Source organism: Pseudoliparis swirei, chromosome 16 (genome assembly GCF_029220125.1).
Source record: "Pseudoliparis swirei isolate HS2019 ecotype Mariana Trench chromosome 16, NWPU_hadal_v1, whole genome shotgun sequence".
NCBI classification, from domain to species: Eukaryota; Metazoa; Chordata; class Actinopteri; order Perciformes; family Liparidae; genus Pseudoliparis; species Pseudoliparis swirei.
In genome coordinates this window covers 23,913,825-23,940,650 of record NC_079403.1, presented here as the reverse complement: position 1 = coordinate 23,940,650, position 26,826 = coordinate 23,913,825, and the positions used below count along the sequence as shown (strand labels likewise).

The window sequence follows — 26,826 nt, the reverse complement described above, 5'->3', positions numbered from 1 at the left end:
AACTAGCACCTGTAGAGGACTAGAGCCGGACTGACCCAGGTCAACTAGCACCTGTAGAGGACTAGAGCCAGACTGACCCAGGTCAACTAGTACCTGTAGACTAAGCTAGTCTAACCACTAGTACCTGTGGAGGACTGAAGCTGGTCTAACTAGTACCTGTAGTCTAGTTTTAGTCCTCTACATGTGGTCTACCTAGTACCTGTGGAGGTCATGCTATGGACCAGGTGGTCTACTGGTATTTATTAGCCACGGTTCTCCCAATGATTGTCAAATATTGTTTTTAGTCAAAGATTAGAAACAAGCAAATAGCAATCATAAACATTTTATTAAAACAAAGTTGCCATTATGTCAAAAAACGAAAATATAAACTGTTCAAAGGTTACATTGTTGTAAATAACCTTCTTCAGAGGGTTCTATCGATCTACAGGTCTGAGTGGAGGAAGGCCCATTTAATGTCTGTACAATGGAGGATGAGTGGACTGAGACATCTGGAGTCAGATGCGCCAGATAAGATCGGGAAAGAAGACATTCTACAAGAAAAGAATGAGGAGCATAGAGAAGTGATACACTATCAAAAGAAAAGCACTGACCAAGAAACCTTACTGGAGCCCAAATAAAACCAGAAATGTGTTTGTTTTTACTTTTTAAACCAACTTCAAATCATTAAAAAAGGCTTTGAAAAGTTGAAAAAAAGAGAACGTCGTTCACAAGGAAGCGGGAGCTGAATTTAAGAAAAACAGAAGTCACCGTACGACTATTTTACAGTCTTTAATTTCTACTGGTCATCCTTCCTGGATACAGACACTTGTGATGCGTTCAAACGTCCTCGGTGATATAGAGACTCCAGCAGCATCGGTCAGTTAACTCAAAAGACGAAACCCAGACGTGTTTGACCCCCGCATGCTCATCTCATGGTTGGAGGTTGGAGGAGAGCAACGGACAACAATAAAAAGCAGATGGCGGTTGGTAAAATCCACACCGGCTTCTTTTTGGACACCTCACTTCTTCTGCTTTGGGGGCGGTCTGAGGAGAGGCAGAAAAAAAGAGCGTGACCACAATGTGTAGGGGAGGAAGCATGAATTGTAATCGCCTTTTCATCTGTTGGCCTTCAAAATAAAAGCCTAACTGAGTGACTATATCAAGCTTGCAACTACATTTAAAAAAAGATTAGTGGAAAGCTCATAGCAGCCACTTATTAAACGTGCAGATATATGCACGATTATATACCAATTATGTACTATGGAATGTGGTTTCAGATCAAACTGGCTTAGTTTGTCAGTAATCACCATTGTCGATAAGATGGGGAAAAAAGTTGAGCATCATCAACCACATTCCAGAGCAGGACCTTTCTGACAGTTTAAAAAAATGTCTGCAGTAAAACTCTTTATTTCCAGATATTTGAACTTGTTTGGTTTGTGTGAGAAGCAGCTTTTGGAGAAGCAGTGGACGTTTTTAAATGGTGTAAATCCAAGAATATGCAAGTTTAAACATTCCACTAGATGGCGCTATAGTCACCGGAGCAGCTTAATGCAGGCGGTAAATCCTAGTTTAATCATTGATAAATTTAGAGGAATATTTAACTAGATGGTTGACAATGTTTTAGAGAATGGGCTCAATGTATATTTATCTAAATGCTTTCGAGCTGGGACAATAGAAAACAGTTTGCAGGCATTAGTTTGGACTAAAAGTCCTTCAGAGGAGCAGCATACCTGTAGATGCCCACCACCACGGCGTGGTCTCTCTCGTAGGGCTCCAGCGTGAGCTGCTCCTGGGGCTTCATGTTCTCAGCGCTCATCTTCTTCACTTCTGAGGCAAACACGGCCTCTGGGGGCGCCGTCGAGTCGATGCAGTTAGCCTGAAGGAAAACATCAACGAGTCAACAAAACACACAGATTCAAACTAGTCAGATCGCTCAGTTCAGGTACAATAACAATCCAAATTGAGCAAAGATAAAATGTTTTAAAAAATGAACACTAAAAGACAATCGCGGTCCACCATGAAGGTCAGTCCACCTTCAGTGACTGTTTAACCCTCCTGTCGCCTTCGGGTCAATTTGACCCGATTAAATATTTCACCCTCCTGTTACCTTTATATTTACTAACATATTTTACCCTTTGGGTTCAATTTGACGCCAGCAATTAAAACCTCCAGAAAATTATTAGAATTAATATTGATTTCCAAGTTTAAGTGTGAGGCACTTTATGTTTGTTTGTTGACTACCGAAAGAACACCGACATTAAACATTGAATGGGGTCAAATTAATCCTAAGGCAACACGAGGGTTAAGGAACTTCGGCGTACCTTGATGGAGATGACAAAGTTGCCTCCGTTTTTTAGGAAATTGTGAGCGTTCAAAGCAACGATTCTCGTCTGGTCGGGCTGGGCAACATCTGCAAAGATCACATCTACCATGCCTAGAGAGAGAGAGGATTACTGACTTCACTCATTTCTGTTGGAGATGAGGCTTCAGCTCTGGATCCCAAACAATAAATCGCATCCACTTCAACCTCCATACCTACAAACTCATGAGGGGTGAAAAAGATGACAAGGGGGGGGGGGCTGCAGGTGACTTTTTGTTGTTGTTGTCACCACACCACATCCACGTTGTTTGAAGCCTCAAAGCTTTTAGAACCACAACTACAGTCATTTTATTGTTCTGACCACATATCTAAATAATGATAATAAACAGTTGAAGAACAAAAGGTTCTCCACTCTGACTCAGCCCTATAATGATAGTAATAACAAATATACATTGTCATTATATATAATATGGTTAAAGTCGTTCATGAACAAACTTCCTTTTTTGTTGCCTGAACAGTCCTCATGGACTTCTCCCTGAATCTGTTCTGTCTCTACCTGTTTGTCACGATACTCATATTATAACTTCTATACATATTACATACCTGCCATAAATATCATGATACCCGATACCAGAATTCAATAAAATACCATAAATACGAGACTGGTATATTTATCTATAATAGCAATAAATAAAACATCTGTATGGTTCACTTTTTCAACACTTAACAAATGACAGTAATGACATTAATAGAGCCAGATATGAATGAAACTACATGGTTCCATCATAGCATTGATGTTACACTATGAGGCCGTTAGTCTCTGACCAGATGATCCACAGTTCATCAGGATGAGCAGCTGGAGAGTTACACAACTTTACAGACTGAAACATTTCACTTCTGGCATCTTTTTATTTGTTAAGCCGAAGTCGGCCTCTAAAGCTGCGCCTCTTCTCTCGCTGTGAGCTGCGCAGCGCAGACAGCTCGACACGGTTCACCCGGATGACCTATTTTGAGTTCAAAACGGTGAATTTCACCGAAAGGTGACAAGTTTGCAGGTATGAACCTCAACACGTAGCTCTATAATTCCTCTTGATTATTATCTTCCGGGAGCTTCATTTGAGGAGCTAACCGTTTGCAGGATATTCAACATTTGGGTCTTAATAATGTATTTAACATAATATTCCCTCACTGTGGAGCTTAGGCTCTGGACTACTTACCAACTAGCATGCGGTATTTGTGTGGGTGGCGAGCGTCTTCGATGATGGGAATGATGTTGGTGCGTTTCTTCGCCACGTTGAGAAGGTCGCGACCCGATCGATGGGAGAACTCCACGGCGTAGACGAGCCCCTCCTGCAACACACACCGAACACCTCCATGTCACAGGTCCTCCAAAGGGTCACTTTGGGAGAGATTCTCATCTTTAGTTCAAAACTTCAATTAAAGTAGTCACCGGTCCAACGATGTCAGAGACGTGGGACACTGTGGTGCCCGACGCGGCTCCCAGGTACAGGACCTTTGATCCGGGCTTGATGTGGATCTGGTCCACTCCCCCCAAAATGGCGGCTGCCAGCTTGGAGCGGAACGGATTCCAGGTTCTGTACTCAATCTTCACGTCTCCTTCCTAACAAGCGGGAATCGGCATTTAAAAACGTGGAGTCCTGATATTTGACTGGCATTTATCATTTGAAACTAATTTATGATTTGACCGCCATGTCTCACCTCCACGCTGATCCTCTTCTCTCCGTACACGGAGTCTCCCACCACCATGTTCTTCGTCACCAGGGCATCCTCCTTCCCTCTGCAGATGAACACTCCTTCGTGTCTGTGAGGCTCGACCACCACCTTCCTCCCTGCTCCAAAGCCTCCCCTCCCTCTCGGGGCGCCTCTGCTGCCCCCTCGGCCCCTGAATCCTCCACCGTCTGGAGACCTGAAGCTTCCTCCACCTGAGAAAACAGTTTGTTAACTTTTAATAGGGCGTTCATTGAAATACTTCGAATTTCAAAATGTCAACATTACAGTGTCATTGGAGGACATGTTTTACTGCAAAATTAAAAAATAGATATTGTTTAGGTAGAAAATCAACGAAGTGACCATATTTGGTTCCTCGTCCGATAACAGGGTTATAAAAGATGCTTGTCTTACCAAAACACACTGGATCACCGCAATATGACAACACTAGTTTCACACCGCTCAGATAAGATATTACAGATGACACTAATCCACTCCAGGCTCACCTCGTCCTCTGAATCCTCCTCGTCCACGGTCACCGGACCCTCCTCGTCCACGGTCACCGGACCCTCCTCGTCCTCCGCGGTCGCCAAATCCACCTCGTCCTCCACGCTCACCGAACCCGCCTCGTCCACCGCGGTCACCGAACCCTCCTCGAGGACTGAACCCTTCAAATGAGACACAGATAGCACATCAGCAGCATGGCAGTGGTGAGCAGAGCTCCCATCACCCAGCAGCTGGTCCCGAGCGGAGAGCAGCCAGTGATGAAATAATAAAGATGGCTGCACACGTGCGGCCCTGAAATAACACATGGTGGTCCCAATTATTTGGCATAGTTTGTACCCTGGAGCGGAAACATGTGTAGTATTTATATCTCATCATGTCTCCTACCTCATCTATACCTTCATAGCCTCTACTGCCACCTTTACTTCACACATATCACATCTGCACTTTTATCTATATTTATATTACCATTTTCACTTCTGCTTTGCACTTCTGGTTAGATGCTAACTGCATTTCGTTGCACCAGTACTTGGTGTCATGACGATAAACTAATCTACTCAACGCGTCACGTGCTCTCACAACATTAAGTGTTCTGGTTTATAGCTGCAAATATTATTATACACTATTTATTTTTGGATTAAAGTTTCGCTGTTTTGCGTTATTCGCATAAAAGGAAAACGTTCAGATGACTTGCTGCGTGTTTATAGTCAGGCATGGCGGGGCCAGTCCCCCACGCGGGTCTAGTTTAGTCCCTGAACGCGGCCATCGCCTCGTGGCATCAAGCGGAAGGAAAACAGCCTCCCTCAAACGCGCCCGACACCGTAAACAACGCAACGACGATATAAAATCACTATAAAAACTCGAAATGGTCTCGCCCTGCAGGCGGAGATGTGAACACGTGTTTAGCGACGTGCTGCTGAACGCTTTGCTATCATGACGTCGTCGGTGTTTTATAACTGCGTGTTTAATGGCGGCGGGTTATCGGTAACGGAGAGCCGACACACGCACGTAGCGGCACTTTCCCCCGTTATAACAAGTTTAGCGTAAAGTTACGTGAGCCTGGCTGAGTAGGCCGAGGCACACCAACGACAGCGCGCGAGGAGCGCGCGGCGAACTAAGCGAAAACAGGATTATAAATATTATATAATTACTCAGATTAAGATGATGACAGCAACACTAAAGCCCTAAAGGTAACTCACCTGGACTCATAGTGTCGGCTGTAGCTCGTTGTACTGGTCTTGCTGTGCTGCTGCTGCTGCTCGACTGGCGCTGCTGCTGTCGCTGAACGGACGGAGAGGGCCACATGCGCTCGCGCACTACTTCACTGTTCCCGGGACGCCTCGCGCTTTACACAGCGAGCGTTACCGCCCCCTGTCGGCGTGGAGGGGAAGGTCACCTGTTCCTCTTCTGAACTGGTTTTAGAAAGCAAAGCAGTGATGGTCCCAGGGTTCATACAAGAGTTTATTAAGGAGATAACAAATAACAATGAAATGATTGTGATATTGGAGAACATTAGAACATTCCTGATACAGGAGAACATTCCTGATACAGGAGAACATTCCTGATACAGGAGAACATTCCGGATACAGGAGAGGATTCCGGATACAATATAAATAAAATAAATAAATCCCCTATGGCCAGATCCTCCTCCAATTGAACACCATCAATAACCTTAGCACCGCTTCACTTTATACACACTTATATATACTGTATACACTTTGCAATTTCTTTATTATTTAATTTTCTTAAATGTAATATTTCCTGCTCTGTTATTTTATTGTTAGTGAGTCTGCACTCAAAAAAACGATTCAAGCCCTTCTTATAGGTGACACATTTAAATATTGTTTGATACATTTAAATAAATCAATTACAAAATGAATATATTTATATTGAATGGGTGTAACACAAAATGTATGAATACTTTCATTTATTAGATTTATTTAGGTTACACTCACAAAAACGATTCAAGCCCTTCTTCGAGGTGACACATTTAAATATTGTTTGATACATTTAAATAAATCAATTACAAAAATAGATATTTATATTTAATGGGTGGAACACAAAATGTATGAATTCTTTCATTTATTAGATTTATTTAGGTTAGATGGTGTGCATATCAACTCAAAATAAATGTGTTTCATTGAGGACTACCCTTTGCGCATGCGCCAGCTGAGAATCAGTTGTTTGCATGAGGTGAAGACACTTTCAGGGCTGTATGGTGGTGTAGTGGCTAGCACCGTCGCCTCAAAGCCAAAGGTCTGAGGGTTCAATTCCCAGTAGGGGCGTTTCTTCTGTGTGGAGTTTGCATATTTTTTTAGTTAGTTTGTTTATATTTTGAGTTGGACAAACACAAATTAATTTAATTTAATGAATATCGTTATTTTATTTGAGATGTATTTGATACAAATGAGTTGGACTAACTTAATTACATTTTATTGCACTGATGTGCTAAATTTGAGTTGGAGTTGCATATAATTATTGGATGGAAAACCTGCCAACAATTTAATTGAGTTCATCCAATGAGTCATTTCTTTGAGTGTGTTGGTGTCTCTGGCTCCAAAGCTGCTCCCCCAGCAGAGTACTGAGAGGTCCAGAGCACTGGTCCAACTGACTGGGAGAACATCTCAGAGCACTGGTCCAACAGTATGGAGAGGGTGGCAGAGTTCAAATACATATTAAGCATATTGAAACTAAATGTAAAAAGGTGATCAATATGATGAGAGCAGTTTCCGGACATGAATGGGATGCAGATAAACGGTCATCACTGGATATCTATAGGGCCATTATGTATAGATTATGGATATATGGTATATGGAGCAGCTGCTAAGTGTCCATTGGAAATATTAGAATTCAATAGACGCGTAGGATCAGGGGTATAGATAACATCATTTAGTAGATCTACACTCAAAGAAATGACTCATTGGATGAACTCAATTAAATTGTTGGCAGGTTTTCCATCCAATAATTATATGCAACTCCAACTCAAATTTAGCACATCAGTGCAATAAAATGTAATCAAGTTAGTCCAACTCCCATCCATCCATCCATTATCAATACCGCTTATCCTCATTAGGGTCGCGGGGGCGCTGGAGCCGATCCCAGCTGACATAGGGCGAAGGCAGGGGACACCCTGGACAGGCCGCCAGTCCATCGAGGGCACATATAGAGACTGACAACCATTCACTCTTACATTCACACCTATGGGCAATTTAGAGATCACTTAACGTGACGGCATGTCTTTGGACTGTGGGAGGAAGCCGGAGAACCCGGAGGGAACCCACGCTGCCACGGGGAGAACATGCTAACTCTACACAGAAGGACCGCCCACACCGAGAATTGAACGCACGGCCCTTTTGCTGTGAGGCGACAGTGCTAGCCTCTCCACCACCGTGCAGCCCAACTTAGTCCAACTCATTTGTATCAAATACATCTCAAATAAAATAACGATATTCATTAAATTAAATTAATTTGTGTTTGTCCAACTCAAAATATAAACTAACTAACTAACAAAATATGCAAACTCCACACAGAAGGAACACCCCAACTGGGAATTGAACCCTCGGCCCTCTGGCTTTGAGGCGACAGTGCTAGCAACTACACCACCGTATAGCAATGAAAGTGTCTTCACCTCATGTAAACAACTGATTTTCAGCTGGCGCATGCACAAAGAGTAGTCCTCAATGAAACACATTTATTTTGAGTTGATATGCACACCATCTAAACTAAATAAATCTAATAAATGAAAGTATTCATACATCTTGTGTTACATCCATAAAATATAAATATCTATTTTTGTAATTGATTTATTTAAATGTATCAAACAATATTTAAATGTGTCACCTCGAAGAAGGGCTTGAATCGTTTTTGTGAGTGTATAGGCAAAATAATTAATGACAGACTATCTATATTATATTGAATTTTATATTTATTAAATAACTACTATTTTTAAAGGATTTTTCAATGGATACTAATTTTAAATATATTTAGAAATATCTCTACGTCCTGGAGTGCCTTTACGTACCTCCAGGGGAACACGTACCCCCATTTGAGAACCACTGGCGGAGAAGTGGGTATACTCTTAATTTTGCAATTTTTTTAAGCAGCCCATACAGCAGGGCTCTTCAATTAGTTTGGAGCTGGGGCCGGTTCTTGAAATTGAGGCAAACTCAGGGGCCGGAGGATATGAGTAATCACAGTCAGGGTTTTTCCTGGGTCAAAATGGGTCTTCGATGGTGCTCGTGAGAGTGTGCTCATCCGATGCTCCGATGCGGTGCTGCGCGCATCGCTCTACCGCGCGAGATTTTTTTTTTACTGGAGCACACTCCGGGGGCCAGTCCAAAGCAGCTCGGGGACCGGATTCGGCCCGCGGGCCGCCTATTGAAGAGCCCTGCCATACAGCAAAGGATAAACGCCCTGTTTTATAAATAATGCGCACCAGGCACCAGCGGTGATTGAGAAGTCGGTCATAATGCTGACTGAAAAATAAGTGGGTATACGCCGTATACCGTATACCCTGGACTAAACCACTGAGCGTCACCAGCAGCAGGAGGACTTCACGCCAATTCATACGATCCGTTCCAACGCTTATTGCTGTCACAACACGCAGGCGAAACAACAGATAACATCATAATAAATAAGACTAGAGGACGCTTTTTACAATTCATAACAGCATTGTAGAAAAGAGAGACAACAAACGGCGACGATACGTTGATTAGAGACGTATTTGTAATTGTAATCCGTCAAATACAAACGTAATCTGGAGAACGTTCCAGTCAAACGAAACTGCAAATTGCATTTGAGGTCTGGGGGAACGTGATGTTTGAGACACGGGTCGCTGCAGGAGGACGTGAGTTCCTCCTCACACAGAGGAGGCCGTCATGTTGTGACCGGATACTTATTATTATATGATGTCATTCAGTCAGAAGAATATTTATATATATCATTTATAAAGACATATTGTGTCTCCTTCTTCTCCTTCATCTTCTTCTTCTCCTCCTTCATCTTCTTCTCCTTTATCTTCTTCTCGTCCCCCTTCAGCTTCTCCTTCACAGACGATTTGACTTACGTCACAGACGATTTGACAGCGTGCACTGACAACCTGCACTGACAGCGCGTGTACTGACAGCCTGCACTGACAACCTGCACTGACAGCACGTGCACTGACAGCGTGCACGTTTTTTTGGTGCGCTTTGATCTCTTGATGATCTGTGACGTCGCGTTTGACGTTACGGAGCGCAGAGCCAGAGTTTGGGTATAGAGCCGGCCGCCAGGAGTCCGTTGCCTTTCCTGGAGAGGGCAAAGCCCCCGCGGTCCAACGGTACTCGGGTACCGTATAGCCAGGGCCTGGTCGCGCGTTGAGCGGCTCGGACCCCGGGAAGAGTTCGCTCTACTCGCGTTGTCGGATCACCACCCCCCCCCCCCGGTGAGCGGCGCTACTTATCGTGAAAATGCCATTTACACGTTTTTTTAGGTATGGTAAAAAAAGCGTGTATCGGGTTCTTGATTTTCTCCCCCTCCCCGTTAAGGTGTGGAGGAGGTTGAGTCGCTTGCTCCCTGACCAGGAGCCCATTTGAGCGGACTCAGTTGTTTAGACTAGATTAGAACAGAATATGAATAGATTAGAATAGAATAGAATATGAATAGATTATAATAGAATAGAATATAATGTATAAAATTGCTATTTAGCCGGCTGGAGTCGAAGGCCCAATGTGAGTTGGGACCGACTCTAAGTGCCCAGAGGCCCGATAGAATTAGGGGTCATCGGTGAGGCAGGGCGGTGGATGGATGGATAGGTTAGAATAGAATAGATTAGATTATAATATAATAGAATAGATTAGATTAGAATAGATTAGAATAGAAATAGATGAGCAAAGTATATAAGAAGATAAAGAAGAAGATAAAGAAGAAGATAAAGAAGAAGAAGAAGAAGAAGAAGGAGAAGAAGCTGAAGGAGGACGAGAAGAAGATGAAGGAGAAGAAGATGAAGGAGGAGAAGAAGAAGGAGGAGAAGAAGATTAAAACTCGTAAACTATCACCACCTCATCACCACATTTTCTTAAGGTTAAAATGCGAACTTTATGCACTGACAGCCTGCACTGACAGCGCGTGCACTGACAGCGTGCACGTTTTTTTGGTGCGCTTTGATCTCTTGATGATCTGTGACGTCGCGTTTGACGGGCCGCCTATTGAAGAGCCCTGCCATACAGCAAAGGATAAACGCCCTGTTTTATAAATAATGCGCACCAGGCACCAGCGGTGATTGAGAAGTCGGTATACGCAATGCTGACTGAAAAATAAGTGGGTATACGCCGTATACCGGCGTATACCCTGGACTAAACCACTGACTGGCGTAGACTGTAGTTGGAGTTAGAACAGTATTACATGTATGTACACACTCCGGACAGTAGGTGGCGCTATGCACCTTGGAAAGTGGGTTGCGATCTGCCATTTAAACCCCCAAAGAAGAAGAAGAAAGCCGGGCTCATAACGGTGGCCTCCACAGCGCCATCTAGCGGCTCTCTGCGGATCTGCGGCCGGAAGTAGCTCGTGTGCCGGTGACACGTCACGGAGGTCAGACGGGAGGAAAGATGGCGAGCACCTACGAGAGTTTCAACTTGTAAGTGCCGCGGATCGATACCGTGTCTTTCTCTAGCGTCCAGGCGAGGGGGGACTTCACCCTGATCCGGGTCACGAGTGATCCGGATCAGTGACGTAGCGGACTAGCTGGTCCCCTCGGGCTTCGCGCTGCCGCTCCTAAGCTAACTGAGCTAACTGCACCTGATCCCGCACGAATGAGCTCCGTTCAAACGGGTCCGATGGGGCAGCGACCAGCCGTTACCGGCCCGTTATGAAACGGGAGTCCCGTGTCACCGGGAGATCCGAGACACGAGCCGGTTTACCGGAAGCAGGCTGCCTGTAGCCCGTCACTGGAGACTACACCTGTTAGCTCACAGGGCTAACAGGTGTAGTCCGTCTGGCCCGCTTCGCACCTGCCGAGTGAAGGCAGGGCGCTCAAGTTGTGAAGACAGGCAAGCTGACATTTCCATCATCACCCGATGTTGACGGAGGGGGGGGGGCTCTGCGGCGACCGCGATCGGCGCATTGAGCGCCCTGCATGCAAACATTCAAGAGCCGAGAGGTTTTCAGCGTGAGAAATACGATGTGTGGCGGGAGACGTGAGTTAAGACCGAAATGCGTGAGTCTCACGCTCAATGCGTGACACTTGAGAGCCCTGTGAAGGTGTGACACGTCGCCCCATGCTGAGGGGAGTGCTCCTGTTTCAACTTAACGTCTCTCTCTCTCCCTCTCTCTCTCTCTCTCCAGGCGGACCACACCAGAGAAGTTCTACATAGAGGCTCTTGATGATGGATCTGAGGACGTCCTGTCCATCGACAGAGTGTCCACCGAGACCACCCTCACAGGTGAGCAAGGGCCAGAGGGGCGAGCGAGGGTCAGAGGGGCGAGCGAGGGTCAGAGGGGCGAGCGTCTCGTCGGTGTCTGTTGCTTAACCCGTGTGTGTGTGTGTGTCTCTCTCTCGCTCTGCCTCCTCCCAGTGAGGAGGGACGTCCCCGTGGTGGCTGAGTCCAGACCGATCTGTGGCCTGATGGGGACCGTCCGCCTGGTGGCAGGTGAGTTCACCGCACATGACAACCAACGGGTGGAGGATCATCTCCTCTTCTTCTTCTGTGGTAGGCATGTACCTGGTGGTCATCACAAAGAAGAAGAAGGTGGGCGACCTGCTGGGCCACGCGGTGTGGAAGGCCGTGGACTTCGACATCATCTCCTACAAGAGGACGATACTGCACCTGACGGACGACCAGGTGAGCGGCGCGGCCCCTTGAGGCTCTGACCCCACACACACACACACACACACACACACACACTAACACACTAACACACACACACACACACACACACACACACACACACACACCCGAGGGTAAAGCAACAGACACCGACGAGACGCTCACCCACCCTCACTAGTCCCTCTGTACCTCCTCTCACCTCCTCTCCTCTCACCTCCTCTCCTCTCACCTCCTCTCCTCTCACCTCCTCTCCTCTCACCTCCTCTCCTCTCACCTCGTCTCGCCTCCTCTCGCCTCCTCTGCCTCGCCTCACGCCTGCTCCGCCTCCTCACGCCTGCCTCGCCTCACGCCTGCCTCGCCTCCTCTCGCCTGCCTCGCCTCGCCTCTCGCCTCGCCTCCTCGCCTCCTCTCGCCTCCGCCTCCTCGCCTCCTCTCGCCTCCTCGCCTCTCGCCTCTCGCCTCCTCGCCTGCTCCTCGCCTCCTCTCGTCTCGCCTCCTCACGCCTCGTCTCGCCTCCTCACGCCTCGTCTCGCCTCCTCTCGCCTCGTCTCGCCTCCTCTCGCCTCGTCTCGCCTCCTCTCGCCTCCTCTCGCCTCGTCTCGCCTCCTCTCGCCTCCTCTCGCCTCCTCTCGCCTCCTCCTCTCGCCTGCCTCTCTGCCTCCGCCTCGCCTCCTCTCGCCTCCTCTCGCCTCCTCTCGCCTCCTCTCGCCTCCTCTCGCCTCCTCGCCTCGCCTCGCCTCCGCCTCCTCGCCTCTCCTGCCTCGCCTGCCTCCTCGCCTCCTCTTGCCTCCTCGCTCGCCTCTGCCTCCTCGCCCGCCTCTCGCCTCCTCTTGCCTCCTCTCGCCTCCTCGTCTCGCCTCCTCTCGCCTCGTCTTGCCTCGTCTCGCCTCCTCTCGCCTCCTCTTGCCTCGTCTCGCCTCCTCTCACCTCCTCTCACCTCGTCTCGCCTCCTCTCGCCTCCTCTCACCTCCTGGTCTGTCTCTGCGTCTCAGATGCAGGACAACAAGGCGTTCCTCTCCATGATCCACGGCGTGCTCCACACCGACGGCTTCTACTTCGCCACGGACTACGACCTGACGCACACGCTGCAGCGCTTAGCCAACACCAGCCCCGAGTTCCACGAGATGAGCCTCCTGGAGAGGGTGAGGCGGCAGCGACAGCCCGGGGGAGGGGGGGGGGGGTCATTTCCAGCTCCGATCGGAGAGGGTTGGAAACAATTATTTATAATTTGTTTAACGTACAAAATTAATCGAGCCACTCGACTCTAGTCGGACCGCGGTCGTTACTTCATCGCTATTGTTGCTTCATCACCACTCGCATCCGCACGTTGACTTTGCTCAGGGGGTCTACTCGCATGAATACTTCGCAACGCTTTTGACCATGTGCTAACGTGAGCTAACGTGAGCTAACATGTGATAACGTGTGCTAACGTGAGCTAATGTGTGATAACGTGTGCTAACATGAGCTAACGTGTGCTAACGTGAGCGAACATGTGATAACGTGTGCTAACATGAGCTAACGTGTGCTAACGTGAGCTAACATGTGATAACGTGTGCTAACCAGAATCAGAATCAGAATCAGAATCAGAAACAGGTTTATTGCCAAAGAATGAATGTTTTCACAAACAAACGAGGAATTTTTTTTGGTGGAAGGTGCAACATTTGGACATGACAAACAACAATCAACGCAAGGAGGGAGGGGGAGTGGGAGGAAGAGGGAGGAGGAGGAAGAGGAAGGAGCGGGAAGAAGGAGGAGAGAGGAAGGTGGAAGAAGAGGTGGTAGTCCTGGGGGTGACAGTCAGTCAGTCCCGGGGTCCATTGATGAGCCCGACCGCCGTCGGGAAAAAGCTATTGGTGTGGCGGGAGGTCGTGGTCATGATGGACGCAGCCTCCTCCCGAGGGAGGGACTCGAACAGGAGTGTCCAGGGTGGGAGGGTCGGCGACAATCTTTCTGGCCCGCTTCAGTGACCTGGAAGTGAACAGGACCTGGAGGGAAGGCAGATTGCAACCGATAACCCTCTCGGCCGAGCGGATGATGCTCTGCAGCCTGCGCTTGTCTTTGGCTGTGGCTGCAGGGTGCCAGACGGTGATGGAGGAGCAGATGATGGACTCAACGATGGCCGTAGAACTGTACCATCATCTTCCCTGGCAGGTTGAATTTCCTCAGCTGCCTCAGGAAGAACATCCTCTGCTGGGCCTTCTTGGAGATGGAGCCGATGTTCAGCTCCCACTTGAGGTCCTGGGAGATGATGGAGCCCAGGAAGCGGTAGGACTCCACAGCGTCGACGGGGGAGTCACACAGGATGAGAGGGGCGGGTGGGCTGCATTCCTCCTGAAATCCACAACCATCTCCACTGTCTTCAGAGCGTTGAGCTCCAGGTTGTTCTGGCTGCACCAGGTCACCAGGTGGTCAGTCTCCCACCTGTAGGCGGTCTCGTCCCGCCAGAGATGAGTCCAATGAGGGTGGTGTCATCCGCGAACTTTAGGAGCTTGACGGACTGGTGACTGGAGGTGCAGCTGTTGGTGTACAGGGAGAACAGCAGAGGGGAGAGAACACAGCCTTGGGGGAACCCGTGCTGGTGGTCCGGGAGCCTGAGACGTGTTTCCCCAGCCTCACGTGCTGCTTCCTGTCGGTCAGGAAGTCTGTGATCCACCTGCAGGTGGAGTCGGGCACGTGCAGCTGGGAGAGCTTGTCCTGCAGCAGGGACGGATGATGGAATTGAAGGCAGAGCTGAAGTCCACAAACAGGATCCTGGCGTAGGTTCCTCGGGAGTCCAGATGCTGGAGGATGTAGTGAAGGGCCATGTTGACTGCATCGCCTGCAGACCTGTTGGCTCTGTAGGCGAACTGCAGCGGGTCCAGGAGTGGGTCGGTGATGGTCTTGAGGTGTGACAGGACCAAGCGTTCAAAGGACTTCATGACCACAGAGGTCAGGGCGACGGGCCTGTAGTCATTGAGTCCTGTGATCTTGGGTTTTTTGGACGGGGATGATGGTGGAGGCCTTGAAGCAGGCTGGAACGTGGCATGTCTCCAGGGAGGTGTTGAAGATGTCGGTGAACACCGGAGACAGCTGGTCGGCACAGTGCTTCAGGGTGGAGGGGGAGACGGAGTCCGGGCCCGCTGCTTTGCGGGGGTTCTGCTTTTTGAACAGCCTGTTGACGTCTCTCTCCAGGATGACGAGGGGCGTCGCTGAGTTGATGGAGGGTGCTCCAGAGGTGTGAGCCCCTGATGGGCTGGGGGAGGGTGGGCTGATGGTCTGTGGCTTGTTGGTGGGGCTGTGCGGTATTGTCTCAGGACTGCTCCATTGTCTTTCAAAGCGGCAGTAGAACTCATTTAGCTCATCTGCCAGAAGCACATTGTTCATGGAGTGGGGTGATTTGGGCTTGTAGTTGGTGATCTGCCTGAGCCCTCTCCAGACAGAAGCAGAGTCGTTTGCTGAGAGCTGCTGTTGCAGTTTCTCAGAGTACAGTCGTTTAGCATCTCTCACCGCCTTGCTAAACCTGTATTTGGACTCTGTGTACAGGTCCTTGTCCCCACTCCTGAATGCCTGGTCCTTCTGCAGTCTTAGCTTCCTGAGCTCCGCTGTGAACCAGGGTTTGTCGTTGTTATAACTCACCCTGGAGCTGGATGGAATACAGCTGTCCTCACAGAAGCTGATGTAGGAAGTTACAGCCTCTGTGTACTCATCCAGGCTGTTGGTAGCAGTCCTGAAGACATCCCAGTCAGTACAGTCAAAGCACGCCCGTAGATCCTCCAGAGCCTCACTGGTCCACTTCTTGAACTTCCTCACCACAGGTTTGCAGAGCTTTAGTCTCTGCCTGTATGAGGGAATCAGATGGACCATGACGTGGTCAGAGTTTCCCAGTGCAGCTCGAGGGACGGCGTGATAGGCCCTGCTGATTGTTGTGTAGCAGTGGTCCAGAATGCTCTTCTCTCTGGTAGGGCATTTAATTAACTGTCTATATTTAGGGAGTTCGTGGCTGAGGTTTCCTTTGTTAAAATCCCCGAGTACAATAACCAAAGAGTCCGGAAGGTCCGCCCACACGCCGTATCTGTTCAGCGAGTGTCTGTTGTGCCACGTTCACGTTCCCCTGCGGCATGTAAACTCCGGCCAGGATGAATGAAGCGAACTCACGTGGGAGTAGAAGGGTTTGCAGTGGATGATAAAGATTCCAGGTCCGCGAACAGTGCTGTAGAATCACCGTTACGTCGTTGCACCAGCCGTTGTTGAGGTAAAAGCAGATTCCTCCACCCTTTTTTACCGGAGAGCTCCGTGGCCCGGTCCGCTCGAACAGCTGGAAGCCAGCGAGCTGGGCGCAGAGTCTGGTATCGAGCCACTAAGCCATGATTCCGTGAAACACAGAACGGAGGATGAGGAGAAGTCTCTGTCTCTCCCACCAGCAGCTGGAGTTCGTCCAGTTTGTTGCACAGTGAGCGGACGTTGAGAGAAATATGCCCGGCAGCGCTGTACGAGATCCCGTTTCCGTAGCCGCGAGCGCCTCGAACGTTTCCCTCTCCGCGGCGTTTCACCACGTGGGAAGGTGAGCACACCTTTTACAAAAATGTCCAGTAACTCCACAGAAGTTAAAAACGTTGGAAGTAAATCCGCTGGAGTTGTTCCCCTTATGTTCAAGAGTTCCTCTCTGGTGAAAGAGCTCTGGGAATCCCAGCAGAAAACAGTATTTAAAACGAAAACAATAAAAAACATCGCGCACCAACACACCGAGGCGACCTTTCGCGGCGCCATCAGGAACAGGATCCATACATACACATAACGTGAGCTAACATGTGATAACGTGTGCTAACGTGAGCTAACGTGTGCTAACGTGAGCTAACATGTGATAACGTGTGCTAACGTGAGCTAACGTGAGCTAATGTGTGCTAACGTGTGCTAACTGTTCCTGTTCCAGGCAGATCAGCGTTTCGTCTGGAACGGCCACCTGCTGAGAGAATTCATGTTGCAGCCAGAGGTCAGGAGAAAAAGCTTTTCTTGAGACTTTGAGTGAAGAGCGTCATCGTCTAACTCTGTTCTCCTCTTGCAGTTGCACAAGTTTGTGTTTCCCGTCGTCCACGGCTGTATCCTTTCCTGTTCAGTGAACGCGAGGCGGTTGAATACGACGCGTCTACTCCTGGTTGGTTGTAGATTCAACGCGTGTCCACAGAAGATCAGGTCGACTTCTTAAAGACGGTGGAAACACACGCGGTCTAAAAACAGGCTTTTTATAAAGATGCAGCACTAGCGCCGCGGCTCGCCGGTCGCGTGACGACCCGCCGCCTGGTTTCCTTAACGCGCCTCTCGACCAGTCATCACCATGAAGTCGGGCTGCATCGGGGGGAGGGTCTTCGATTGGATCATCATCTCCAGGAGGAGCTGCTTCAGAGCCGGAGTCCGCTACTACGTCCGAGGTAACCCCCCCCCCCCTCGCATTAGAGGCACCTCCATCTGACCTCCGTCTGACCTCCGTCTGACCTCCTCAGGCATCGACTCTGAAGGCCACTCTGCCAACTACGTGGAGACGGAGCAGATCGTGCAGCACAGCGGCGCCAAGGCGTCGTTCGTCCAGGTGAGCCGGAGACGCCGCCGCGACGCACCCGGCCCGAGGGTGGCGGCCACGCCGCGGCGGCGGCCCACATTGAATGCGTTGTGTCCCCCCAGACGAGAGGCTCCATCCCCTTCTACTGGTCCCAGCGGCCCAACCTCAAGTACAAGCCCAAACCGCAGATCAGCAAAACGGGGAACCACGTAAATTGACCCCCCCCCCCCCCCATTTTTTGTTAACTACTATTTATTTCCACCAGACGAATCATCTCTCTTCCTCTTCGGTCCTCACGCGGTTTATTCTCCTCTCTTGTAGTTGGACGGATTCCAGAGACACTTTGACTCTCAGATTATTCTCTATGGAAGACAAGTCATCTTGAACTTGGTGAGATTCGTTTATTCGCGGCAGCGCGGCTCCGATTCCACACGTTTCATCCGGATAAATAAAGTTCTTGTTCCTCCTCAGATCAACCAGAAGGGCTCCGAGCAGCCGCTGGCGCTGGCCTTCGACAAGATGGTGACCGGCCTGGGCAACGGCATGGTCAAGTAAGAGCCTCTGGACGTCTTTGAAGGGCCGCCTGCAGGGTCCGGACTGCCATGGAAAAAACCTGGAAAAGTCCTGGCATTTGTAGAATGGTTATTTCTAGGCGTGGAAAAGTCCTGGAGAAGAAAAAAACCCAAAAGTTTTGGAAAAGTCCTGGAGATGTTCATTTACGCTGAGTTTTAAATGATTTACATCCTTTTAAAAGAATGATGCTCAAAATATACGCCGGCGTACGCTCTTTCATACTCGCAGCGCACATTTTTACTCAGCGCAAGTGAACGCAGCTCAACTGAAAAGACATAAATGTTTATTCTTTTAATCAAAATATTGTCTCATTCATTTGAGTCATTTAAGGTTATTTACTGGATGCTTTTGAATTCTTATTGTTAGTTTAAATACGACATTTTATCACTTTGTCATGTTTACACCGAGATTTCACAAAATGGTGAATTTGGTTCAAAGTCATGGAAAGGTCATTGGTCATCACGTGTATAAGCCCCGCCCCCGTGACATCATCGCCCCCCTGTTTTCCGGTAACCGCTCGTCTTTCCTCTCCAGGTACATCGCCTTCGACTTCCACAAGGAGTGCAGCCGCATGCGGTGGCACCGCCTGCAGATCCTGGTGGACATGGTCGCCGAGACGCAGGACGAGTTCGGGTGAGGGCGCCGGATTCAAAGCTTTACCATCAGAGCCCGACCGCAGCAGAAATAACTAACAGGTGTGTGTGTGTGTCCAGATATTTCCTGGTGGACGCGGACGGGAAGGTGATGCTGACCCAGGAGGGAATGTTCCGGAGCAACTGCATGGACTGCCTGGACCGCACCAACGTCATCCAGAGCATGCTGGCCCAGCGCTCGCTGCAGCTGCAGCTCCGGGTACGCCCACAGGAAGTGGACAGAATAATAGGAACGGTGGCCCGCCTGGATTTGTGTGTTTTTTCATTTTTGGTGGCTTCACACTAAAAGCCTCCCGGAGAGGGATTAGACCCAGTGGGGTTTAAGCTCAGGGGGTCGGCAGGTCAATCCCCGCCCTAGTCGATGTGTCCTTGAGCAAGACGCTTGACCCTGTAGCTGCGTGTACGGTGTGTGAGTGTAACATGTGATGTGTGTGTGTGTGTGTGTGTGTGTGTGTGCAGAGGATGGGCGTCCTCCACGCCGGCCAGCAGATCGAGGAGCAGGCCGACTTTGGCAAGATGTTCAAGAACGGTGAGCTCGTCCCCTTTGACCTCGTCCCCTCTGACCTCGTCCCCTCCGACACCTCATCCCCTCTGACCTCGTCCCCTCTGACACCTCGTCCCCTCTGACACCTCATCCCCTCTGACCTCGTCCCCTCTGACCTCGTCCTCTGACCTCATCCTCTGACCTCATCCTCTGACCTCATCCTCTGACCTCATCCTCTGACCTCGTCCTCTGACCTCGTCCCCTTTGACCTCGTCCCCTTTGACCTCGTCCCCTTTGACCTCGTCCCCTCTGACACCTCGTCCCCTCTGACCTCGTCCCCTCTGACACCTCGTCCCCTCTGACCTCGTCCCCTCTGACCTCGTCCCCTCTGACCTCGTCCCCTCTGACCTCGTCCCCTCTGACCTCGTCTCCTCTGACACCTCGTCCCCTCTGACCTCGTCTCCTCTGACACCTCGTCCCCTCTGACACCTCGTCCCCTCTGACACCTCGTCCCCTCTGACACCTCGTCCCCTCTGACACCTCGTCCCCTCTGACCTCGTCCCCTCTGACCTCGTCCCCTCTGACCTCGTCCCCTCTGACCTCGTCCCCTCTGTGTTCTCTACCTGCAGCCTGGGCCGACAACGCCGACGCCTGCGCCAAGCAGTACGCCGGCACCGGCGCCCTGAAGACCGACTTCACCAGGTCCTCTCTCTCACTCACTCACTCACTCACTCACTCACACTCTCTCTCTCTCTCTCTCTCTCTCTCTGGTGTAAATGTAAAGTGAGCGTCAATGAGACATTTACAGACGTCTTTCAGACAATTGACATTTTAGATGATGCTCATTTTAGTTTTTACATATTTAGCAAGAAGTGTAAAAGAATAAGATAAACAACAACAACAACAACAACAAAGATGGAATGAAACTAAAAGAAACCATGTAGAACTGGGGAGTGATCTATTTTCTATTGTTCTCTCTGGCCTTTTCACGACCATATAAAAGTCCTGCTATTTATGAAATGGAAGGTAAAAGAAGAAAAGAAACTAACATGAAAAAATTGTAAAGCACTAGAAAGTATTTATAAAACATGATCTTATCTCTGTTTCAGTTGTGTTCAAAGACCATCGGAAAGATGAGCGTCTGAGGATAATGCATCTAACGTTGTGGTTTTGGGGTTCAGAGCGTTCAGTTTATGGGGTTTCTCCTCTGGACGGGTCAAAGTTTACATCCCACATCTGAGGACATGAGTGATCTCATTGTTGTTGTTGTTGACCCACATGATGACCTCTGACCTCTCAGGACCGGGAAGAGGACCCAGTGGGGGCTGGTGATGGACGGCTGGAACTCCATGATCCGATATTACAAGAACAATTTCTCCGACGGTTTTAGACAGGTGGGTCCAGACCTCGTGTTCTACCAGTGGCAGCGACACCTAGTGGTCAGACGGAGACGTGCAGCGTGTCTACGCAACGCTGCTGACTGGATTTAGATGAAGTTTGACCCCAAAGGGCAAAGTGCTGTCGACCTTCACCGTCGGTCTGTTGTCCCGCAGGACTCCATCGATCTGTTCCTGGGGAACTACGCCGTGGACGAGGCGGACCGGGCCGACCCGCTGCGTGACCCCAAAGACTGGAAGTTCCTGACGGTAAGAAGAGCCCCCCCCCCCCCATGTTTTAGTTTGTTCCTCAACGTGACTCCTCCTCCTCCTCTTCCTCCTCCAGTTGCCCATCGTCATGGTGGTGGCGTTCTCCATGTGCATCATCTGCCTGCTGATGGCCGGTAAGACGACCCGCCGTTAGCTAACGGGCACTTTACGTTCCACAGTCATCAGGGTGAACTCGCACCGCCGCTCAAAAGTTTATCATAAATAAATATAAAATATAATCAAGACGTTGACGAGGTTAGAAATAATGATTGTTATTGTAAATATTAACGTTCTTCTTCTTGTGGATCAAAGGAAGGATAGCTTCTCTCACCAGCATAACCGTTTTCAGCTGCGCTCACATAAAGAGGGTTTAGAGTGTTTTCTGCCCCTCTGCTAGTCTTCTAAGGCGATAACACAATGTACCATTAGAACACTGGAGATGGGCCTCTACACACCTCTGGAGAGACTTCATTAGACACCAGAGAATAGTCATTTACACATTAAATATGTAGAGAGTTATGATTAATTTAATGTTATCTTTATTTTTAAAAACTGTGATTTTAAAAATAAGATCATTACTATGTGACCCCAAACTGACGTTGTCCTCGTGCTCCAGGCGAGACGTGGACCGAGACGCTGGCCTACGTCCTGTTCTGGGGCTCGGCCAGCGTGGTGACGGGCGGCCTCATCCTCTTCAACGGGCTGGACTTCGTCGACGCCCCCAAGCTGGTCCAGAAGGAGAAGCTGGACTGAATGTGTGCGTGTGGAAAGCAGCTCGGCCCCGGGGACCTCGCCGCCTCCTCCTCCTCCGGCTCTTTGTCACTTTACCCCCAGCATCAGCACCCGCAGGCCTGGAGCCTTTACTAACGGAGGGGGGGGCGGTGGTGAAGCGGGGGCCGGGGCGTGGGCGTGGCCTGTGAGTGCACGGGGCCGGCTGCTGTCCACACGGCAGCGACTGTCGCGTGGACGGGACTGTCTGTCCGCGCTGGACCAGAACCTCCGGGTTCGTTCTTTTTCTGGATGTGATTCTGTTTCCATGGTTTCAGAGGAATGCGGCGGGACCGACGCGTCGACGTCCCGCCGGCGTCCCTCGGCGGGCGCGTCGGGGTCGGTTCAGGTGTCCTTCTATTAATTTGTATTATTATTATTGCCAATTTCCGTTCATCCCCAGGCGCTCTGCTGACGAGCCCCTCTCGACCTTTGACCTCTTCGGCGTCTCAAAAGGCCGCGCCTTCACTTCATATCGAAATCCGACAGGTTTGCTGTGTATTTCCTGCCGACGCGGTGAGACGTCAGCGGCTGTTTATTCACCGTGAAAAGTGATTTTTGCACAGAAGCGTTTTCTTAATCCTCGAGTCAGAACAAACGGAAGCTGTTGTGACGCCGCGTTACCGTGGAGATCTCTTTACAGGGCGGTGTGCGGCGGCGTTTAGGTATCGAGCCACCGGCACGCGTCGAGTTCGTGATGACGTCGTCGAGTTGTTTTAATTAGCCGTAGCCTCCGGCTGTCAGACCTCCCCAAGAAGATCAACACGACTAAACTACAAACATGGCTGCTTGTTGTCCTGTGAGACCCCCAATAAGAGCACACGGACTACAAATATGGCTGTTTGTAGTCCTGTGAGACCCCCAAGAAGACCACAAGGACTACAAACATGGCTGTTTGTAGTCCTGTGAGACCACCAAGAAGACAAAAAGGACTACGAACATGGCTGTGAGACCACTAGGAAGATTACAAACAGCCATGTTTGTAGTCCTTGTGGTCTTCTTGGTGGTCTCACAGGACTACAAGCAACCCCCCCCCAAGAAGACCACAGGGACTACAAACAGCCTTGTTTGTAGTCCTTTGAGACCTCCAAGAAGACTACGAGGACTACAAACAGCCTTGTTTGTAGTCCTGTGAGACCTCCCCCCAAGAAGACCAAAAGGATTACAAACAGCCATGTTTGTAGTCCTTGTCCTGTCAGACTTTCTTTCTTTCTTTCGTCAAAGTATTTGACTCATGGATTGCTGTCGGGATGCGATGATAATTTAAAGATATGATTTCCCGAAGACGAGCCTCTCTGGTGACGGCTTCGGTTTCCTGGTTTGTTTTCGGGCCGAGCTGCACGGATCACTTCAGATTCTGTGCCCGATATGTTAATCTGTGACATTCCTGACGATGTTGTTAAGCGCTAAAAATCCTGAATGTTTCTGTTGTGCTGGGCAGCTGGAGGCCGCGGGGCTCCGGCTGCCCGAGGGAACCTTCACCTGGACGACGGCCACGCCAACGCATCGTTCACTCTGTACATGTAGATTTATGCTTCTTGATCAAAGTGGTTTCTGAGAATCTTTTGGCATTCACCGAGTTACTCGTACTTAGGTTTATTTCTTGGGTACAACAATTACACGAGTGGTCCAGACCTGTAGCACGAGTCGTGAACGTTTTTAATTAAAATAAAGTGTTATGCCTTAATCTGAATGAATTTGCAGTTTAAATATGATACTGAAATTAGATGAAATAAAAATATTTAAGAAAAACTTCAGTAATTTTCTGTTCTCTGTATCTCCATCATGGCTTACTTTAGAACTGAACTTTACAGGACAATTCAGAGGGCTTTACAATCTGTACACATACCACACCCCTGACCTTTGACCTCACATCGGATCAGGAACAACTCCCAAGAACAACTGAAAAAACCCTTTCAGGGGAAAAAGTGAAGAACCCTTCAGGAGAGCAACAGAGAAGGATCAATAGATGTCATGTGACCAGATGAACAATAGATGTCATGTGACCAGATGAACAATAGATATCATGTGACCAGATGAACAATAGATGTCATGTGACCAGATGAACAATAGATGTCATGTGACCAGATGAACAATAGATGTCATGTGACCAGATGAACAATAGATGTCATGTGACCAGATGATCAATAGATGTCATGTGACCAGATGATCAATAGATGTCATGTGACCAGATGATCAATAGATGTCATGTGACCAGATGATCAATAGATGTCATGTGACCAGATGATCAATAGATGTCATGTGACCAGATGATCAATAGATGTCATGTGACCAGATGATCAATAGATGTCATGTGACCAGATGATCAATAGATGTCATGTGACCAGATGAACAATAGATGTCATGTGACCAGATGAATAGATGTCATGTGACCAGATGAACAATAGATGTCATGTGACCAGATGAATAGATGTCATGTGACCAGATGATCAATAGATGTCATGTGACCAGATGATCAATAGATGTCATGTGACCAGATGATCAATAGATGTCATGTGACCAGATGAACAATAGATGTCATGTGACCAGATGAACAATAGATGTCATGTGACCAGATGATCAATAGATGTCATGTGACCAGATGAACAATAGATGTCATGAGACCAGATGAACAATAGATGTCATGTGACCAGATGAACAATAGATGTCACGAGACCAGATGAACAATAGATGTCATGTGACCAGATGAACAATAGATGTCATGTGACCAGATGAACAATAGATGTCATGTGACCAGATGAACAATAGATGTCATGTGACCAGATGAACAATAGATGTCATGTGACCAGATGAACAATAGATGTCATGTGACCAGATGAACAATAGATGTCATGTGACCAGATGAACAATAGATGTCATGTGACCAGATGAACAATAGATGTCATGTGACCAGATGAACAATAGATGTCATGTGACCAGATGAACAATAGATGTCATGTGACCAGATGAACAATAGATGTCACGTGACCAGATGAACAATAGATGTCATGTGACCAGATGAACAATAGATGTCATGTGACCAGATGATCAATAGATGTCATGTGACCAGATGAACAATAGATGTCATGTGACCAGATGAACAATAGATGTCATGTGACCAGATGAACAATAGATGTCATGTGACCAGATGAACAATAGATGTCATGTGACCAGATGAACAATAGATGTCATGTGACCAGATGAACAATAGATGTCATGTGACCAGATGAACAATAGATGTCATGTGACCAGATGAACAATAGATGTCATGTGACCAGATGAACAATAGATGTCATGTGACCAGATGAACAATAGATGTCATGTGACCAGATGAACAATAGATGTCATGTGACCAGATGAACAATAGATGTCATGTGACCAGATGAACAATAGATGTCATGTGACCAGATGAACAATAGATGTCATGTGACCAGATGAACAATAGATGTCATGTGACCAGATGAACAATAGATGTCATGTGACCAGATGAACAATAGATGTCATGTGACCAGATGAACAATAGATGTCATGTGACCAGATGAACAATAGATGTCATGAGACCAGATGAACAATAGATGTCACGTGACCAGATGAACAATAGATGTCACGAGACCAGATGAACAATAGATGTCATGTGACCAGATGAACAATAGATGTCATGTGACCAGATGAACAATAGATGTCATGTGGCCAGATGAACAATAGATGTCATGTGACCAGAAGAACAATAGATGTCATGTGGCCAGAAGGAATCATTACAGAGTTAGAACACCTTCAATGAGTATGAGTGTATAAATAATGAGTAGGAAGAGCTGACCCGTGTAAATTAAAAATATAAGTGTGGTGCTCACCAGATAGGGTGTGTGTGTGGACAGGTCCGGATTGGATTTTTTAAAATGTACACACGATCTGAAAGTGCAAAAGTCTATTGGCTGGGTGACGTCACTGAACCAATAAACAGGAAACGTGACCGTTGAGTTGATAACGCAGTACATCGTAGTCGGCCAACAGGGGGCAGCACTGAGCTGACAACCAGATCTGGTCATTTCAAAGTGGTACAATGGACCAGAGTCGGAACCACACATCATCACCTTCGTGGTCAATAGACCTCGGTCCAATGATGCATGTCGCTACCCAGATTGAGTGTCAAGGAAATGAAAACCCACTTATCTTTTCGTCACGTGAGAAAAAATATGATTAAAATCCTAAATCCTAATCTAATTGTAGCTTTTCTATTGGCATGTTGCTTCGTACATAACCACTTGGTAGAATCACTCATAGATTCTGTGTAGACCGAATAACCACGACGGTGTTTCAATGATGTAAGAGATCAACACTTTGGGTTACATGTCCACCTATCAGACCAATGTTATATGAAATTAGGATGGGGGTCCAGAGGACTATGTTGGAGAAAATCATGTAACCTGGGTTGAACTCCTTCGAGTTAGCCAGCAGAATCAATTATGTACCTTGCTATGACACTTGGTTATCTAACAGATGTTTCCTGGAAAATGACCATGATCCTTGGTTATCTAGTGCGGTTGGGTCATGATCGTGTGCCAAGTTCTCCAACAACCGATCTGATTGGTGAAAAGGTCTAATGGGAGGGGCTGAATTTACACTACAAATATGTGCTGAATATTCTGGAAAGACGGATTTGTTGAACTTGCTGAATGTTGCCTCGTGCTCATTAAAGAACTTCCTTCTGCTGCTTCGCCAAGTCAACGTCTCTCCGCTCATCATTTTTCCACAACAGGGTCTGTTTATCAGCTCCTATTAGCGTTATCATATTAACATGTGTGTGATTTGTCAGAATGGATATTGGCCGCGGTA

At 48.3% G+C, this 26,826-nt stretch overlaps 2 protein-coding genes and 1 non-coding gene across 5 annotated transcripts; 1 reads left to right on the top strand and 2 right to left on the bottom strand.

Moving 5' to 3' along the window:
* Positions 1-306: 306 nt before the first annotated feature.
* On the bottom strand, positions 307-5,840 carry fbl (fibrillarin). The gene is made up of 8 exons (XM_056433767.1): positions 5,731-5,840; positions 4,534-4,695; positions 4,019-4,242; positions 3,750-3,920; positions 3,517-3,649; positions 2,301-2,413; positions 1,710-1,855; positions 307-1,023 (listed from the first exon to the last, which is right to left on the bottom strand). The coding sequence occupies exons 1-8, from the start codon at positions 5,834-5,836 to the stop codon at positions 999-1,001; spliced, it is 1,080 nt and encodes a 359-aa protein (XP_056289742.1). The 5' UTR covers positions 5,837-5,840; the 3' UTR covers positions 307-998.
* On the bottom strand, positions 1,244-1,333 carry LOC130206731 (small nucleolar SNORD12/SNORD106). The gene has a single exon (XR_008834163.1). It is a non-coding gene; the product is annotated as a small nucleolar SNORD12/SNORD106 (small nucleolar RNA).
* A 5,215-nt stretch (positions 5,841-11,055) lies between the features above and the next one.
* LOC130206056 (phosphatidylinositol-3-phosphatase SAC1-B) lies at positions 11,056-23,750 on the top strand. Of its 3 annotated transcripts, none has more exons than XM_056433764.1 (21): positions 11,056-11,147; positions 11,855-11,952; positions 12,085-12,159; positions 12,224-12,351; positions 13,329-13,478; positions 14,488-14,601; positions 17,246-17,305; positions 17,378-17,411; positions 17,640-17,741; positions 17,814-17,899; positions 17,992-18,078; positions 18,191-18,259; positions 18,341-18,420; positions 18,977-19,075; positions 19,156-19,294; positions 19,555-19,624; positions 20,209-20,281; positions 20,880-20,973; positions 21,133-21,225; positions 21,302-21,359; positions 21,842-23,750. In XM_056433764.1, the coding sequence occupies exons 1-21, from the start codon at positions 11,119-11,121 to the stop codon at positions 21,976-21,978; spliced, it is 1,875 nt and encodes a 624-aa protein (XP_056289739.1). In that variant the 5' UTR covers positions 11,056-11,118; the 3' UTR covers positions 21,979-23,750. The 3 variants fall into 3 exon arrangements, with proteins under 3 accessions (XP_056289739.1, XP_056289740.1, XP_056289741.1); XM_056433766.1 differs by lacking the exon at positions 11,056-11,147 and adding an exon at positions 11,196-11,706; XM_056433765.1 differs by lacking the exon at positions 14,488-14,601.
* The last annotated feature ends 3,076 nt before the right edge of the window (positions 23,751-26,826 follow it).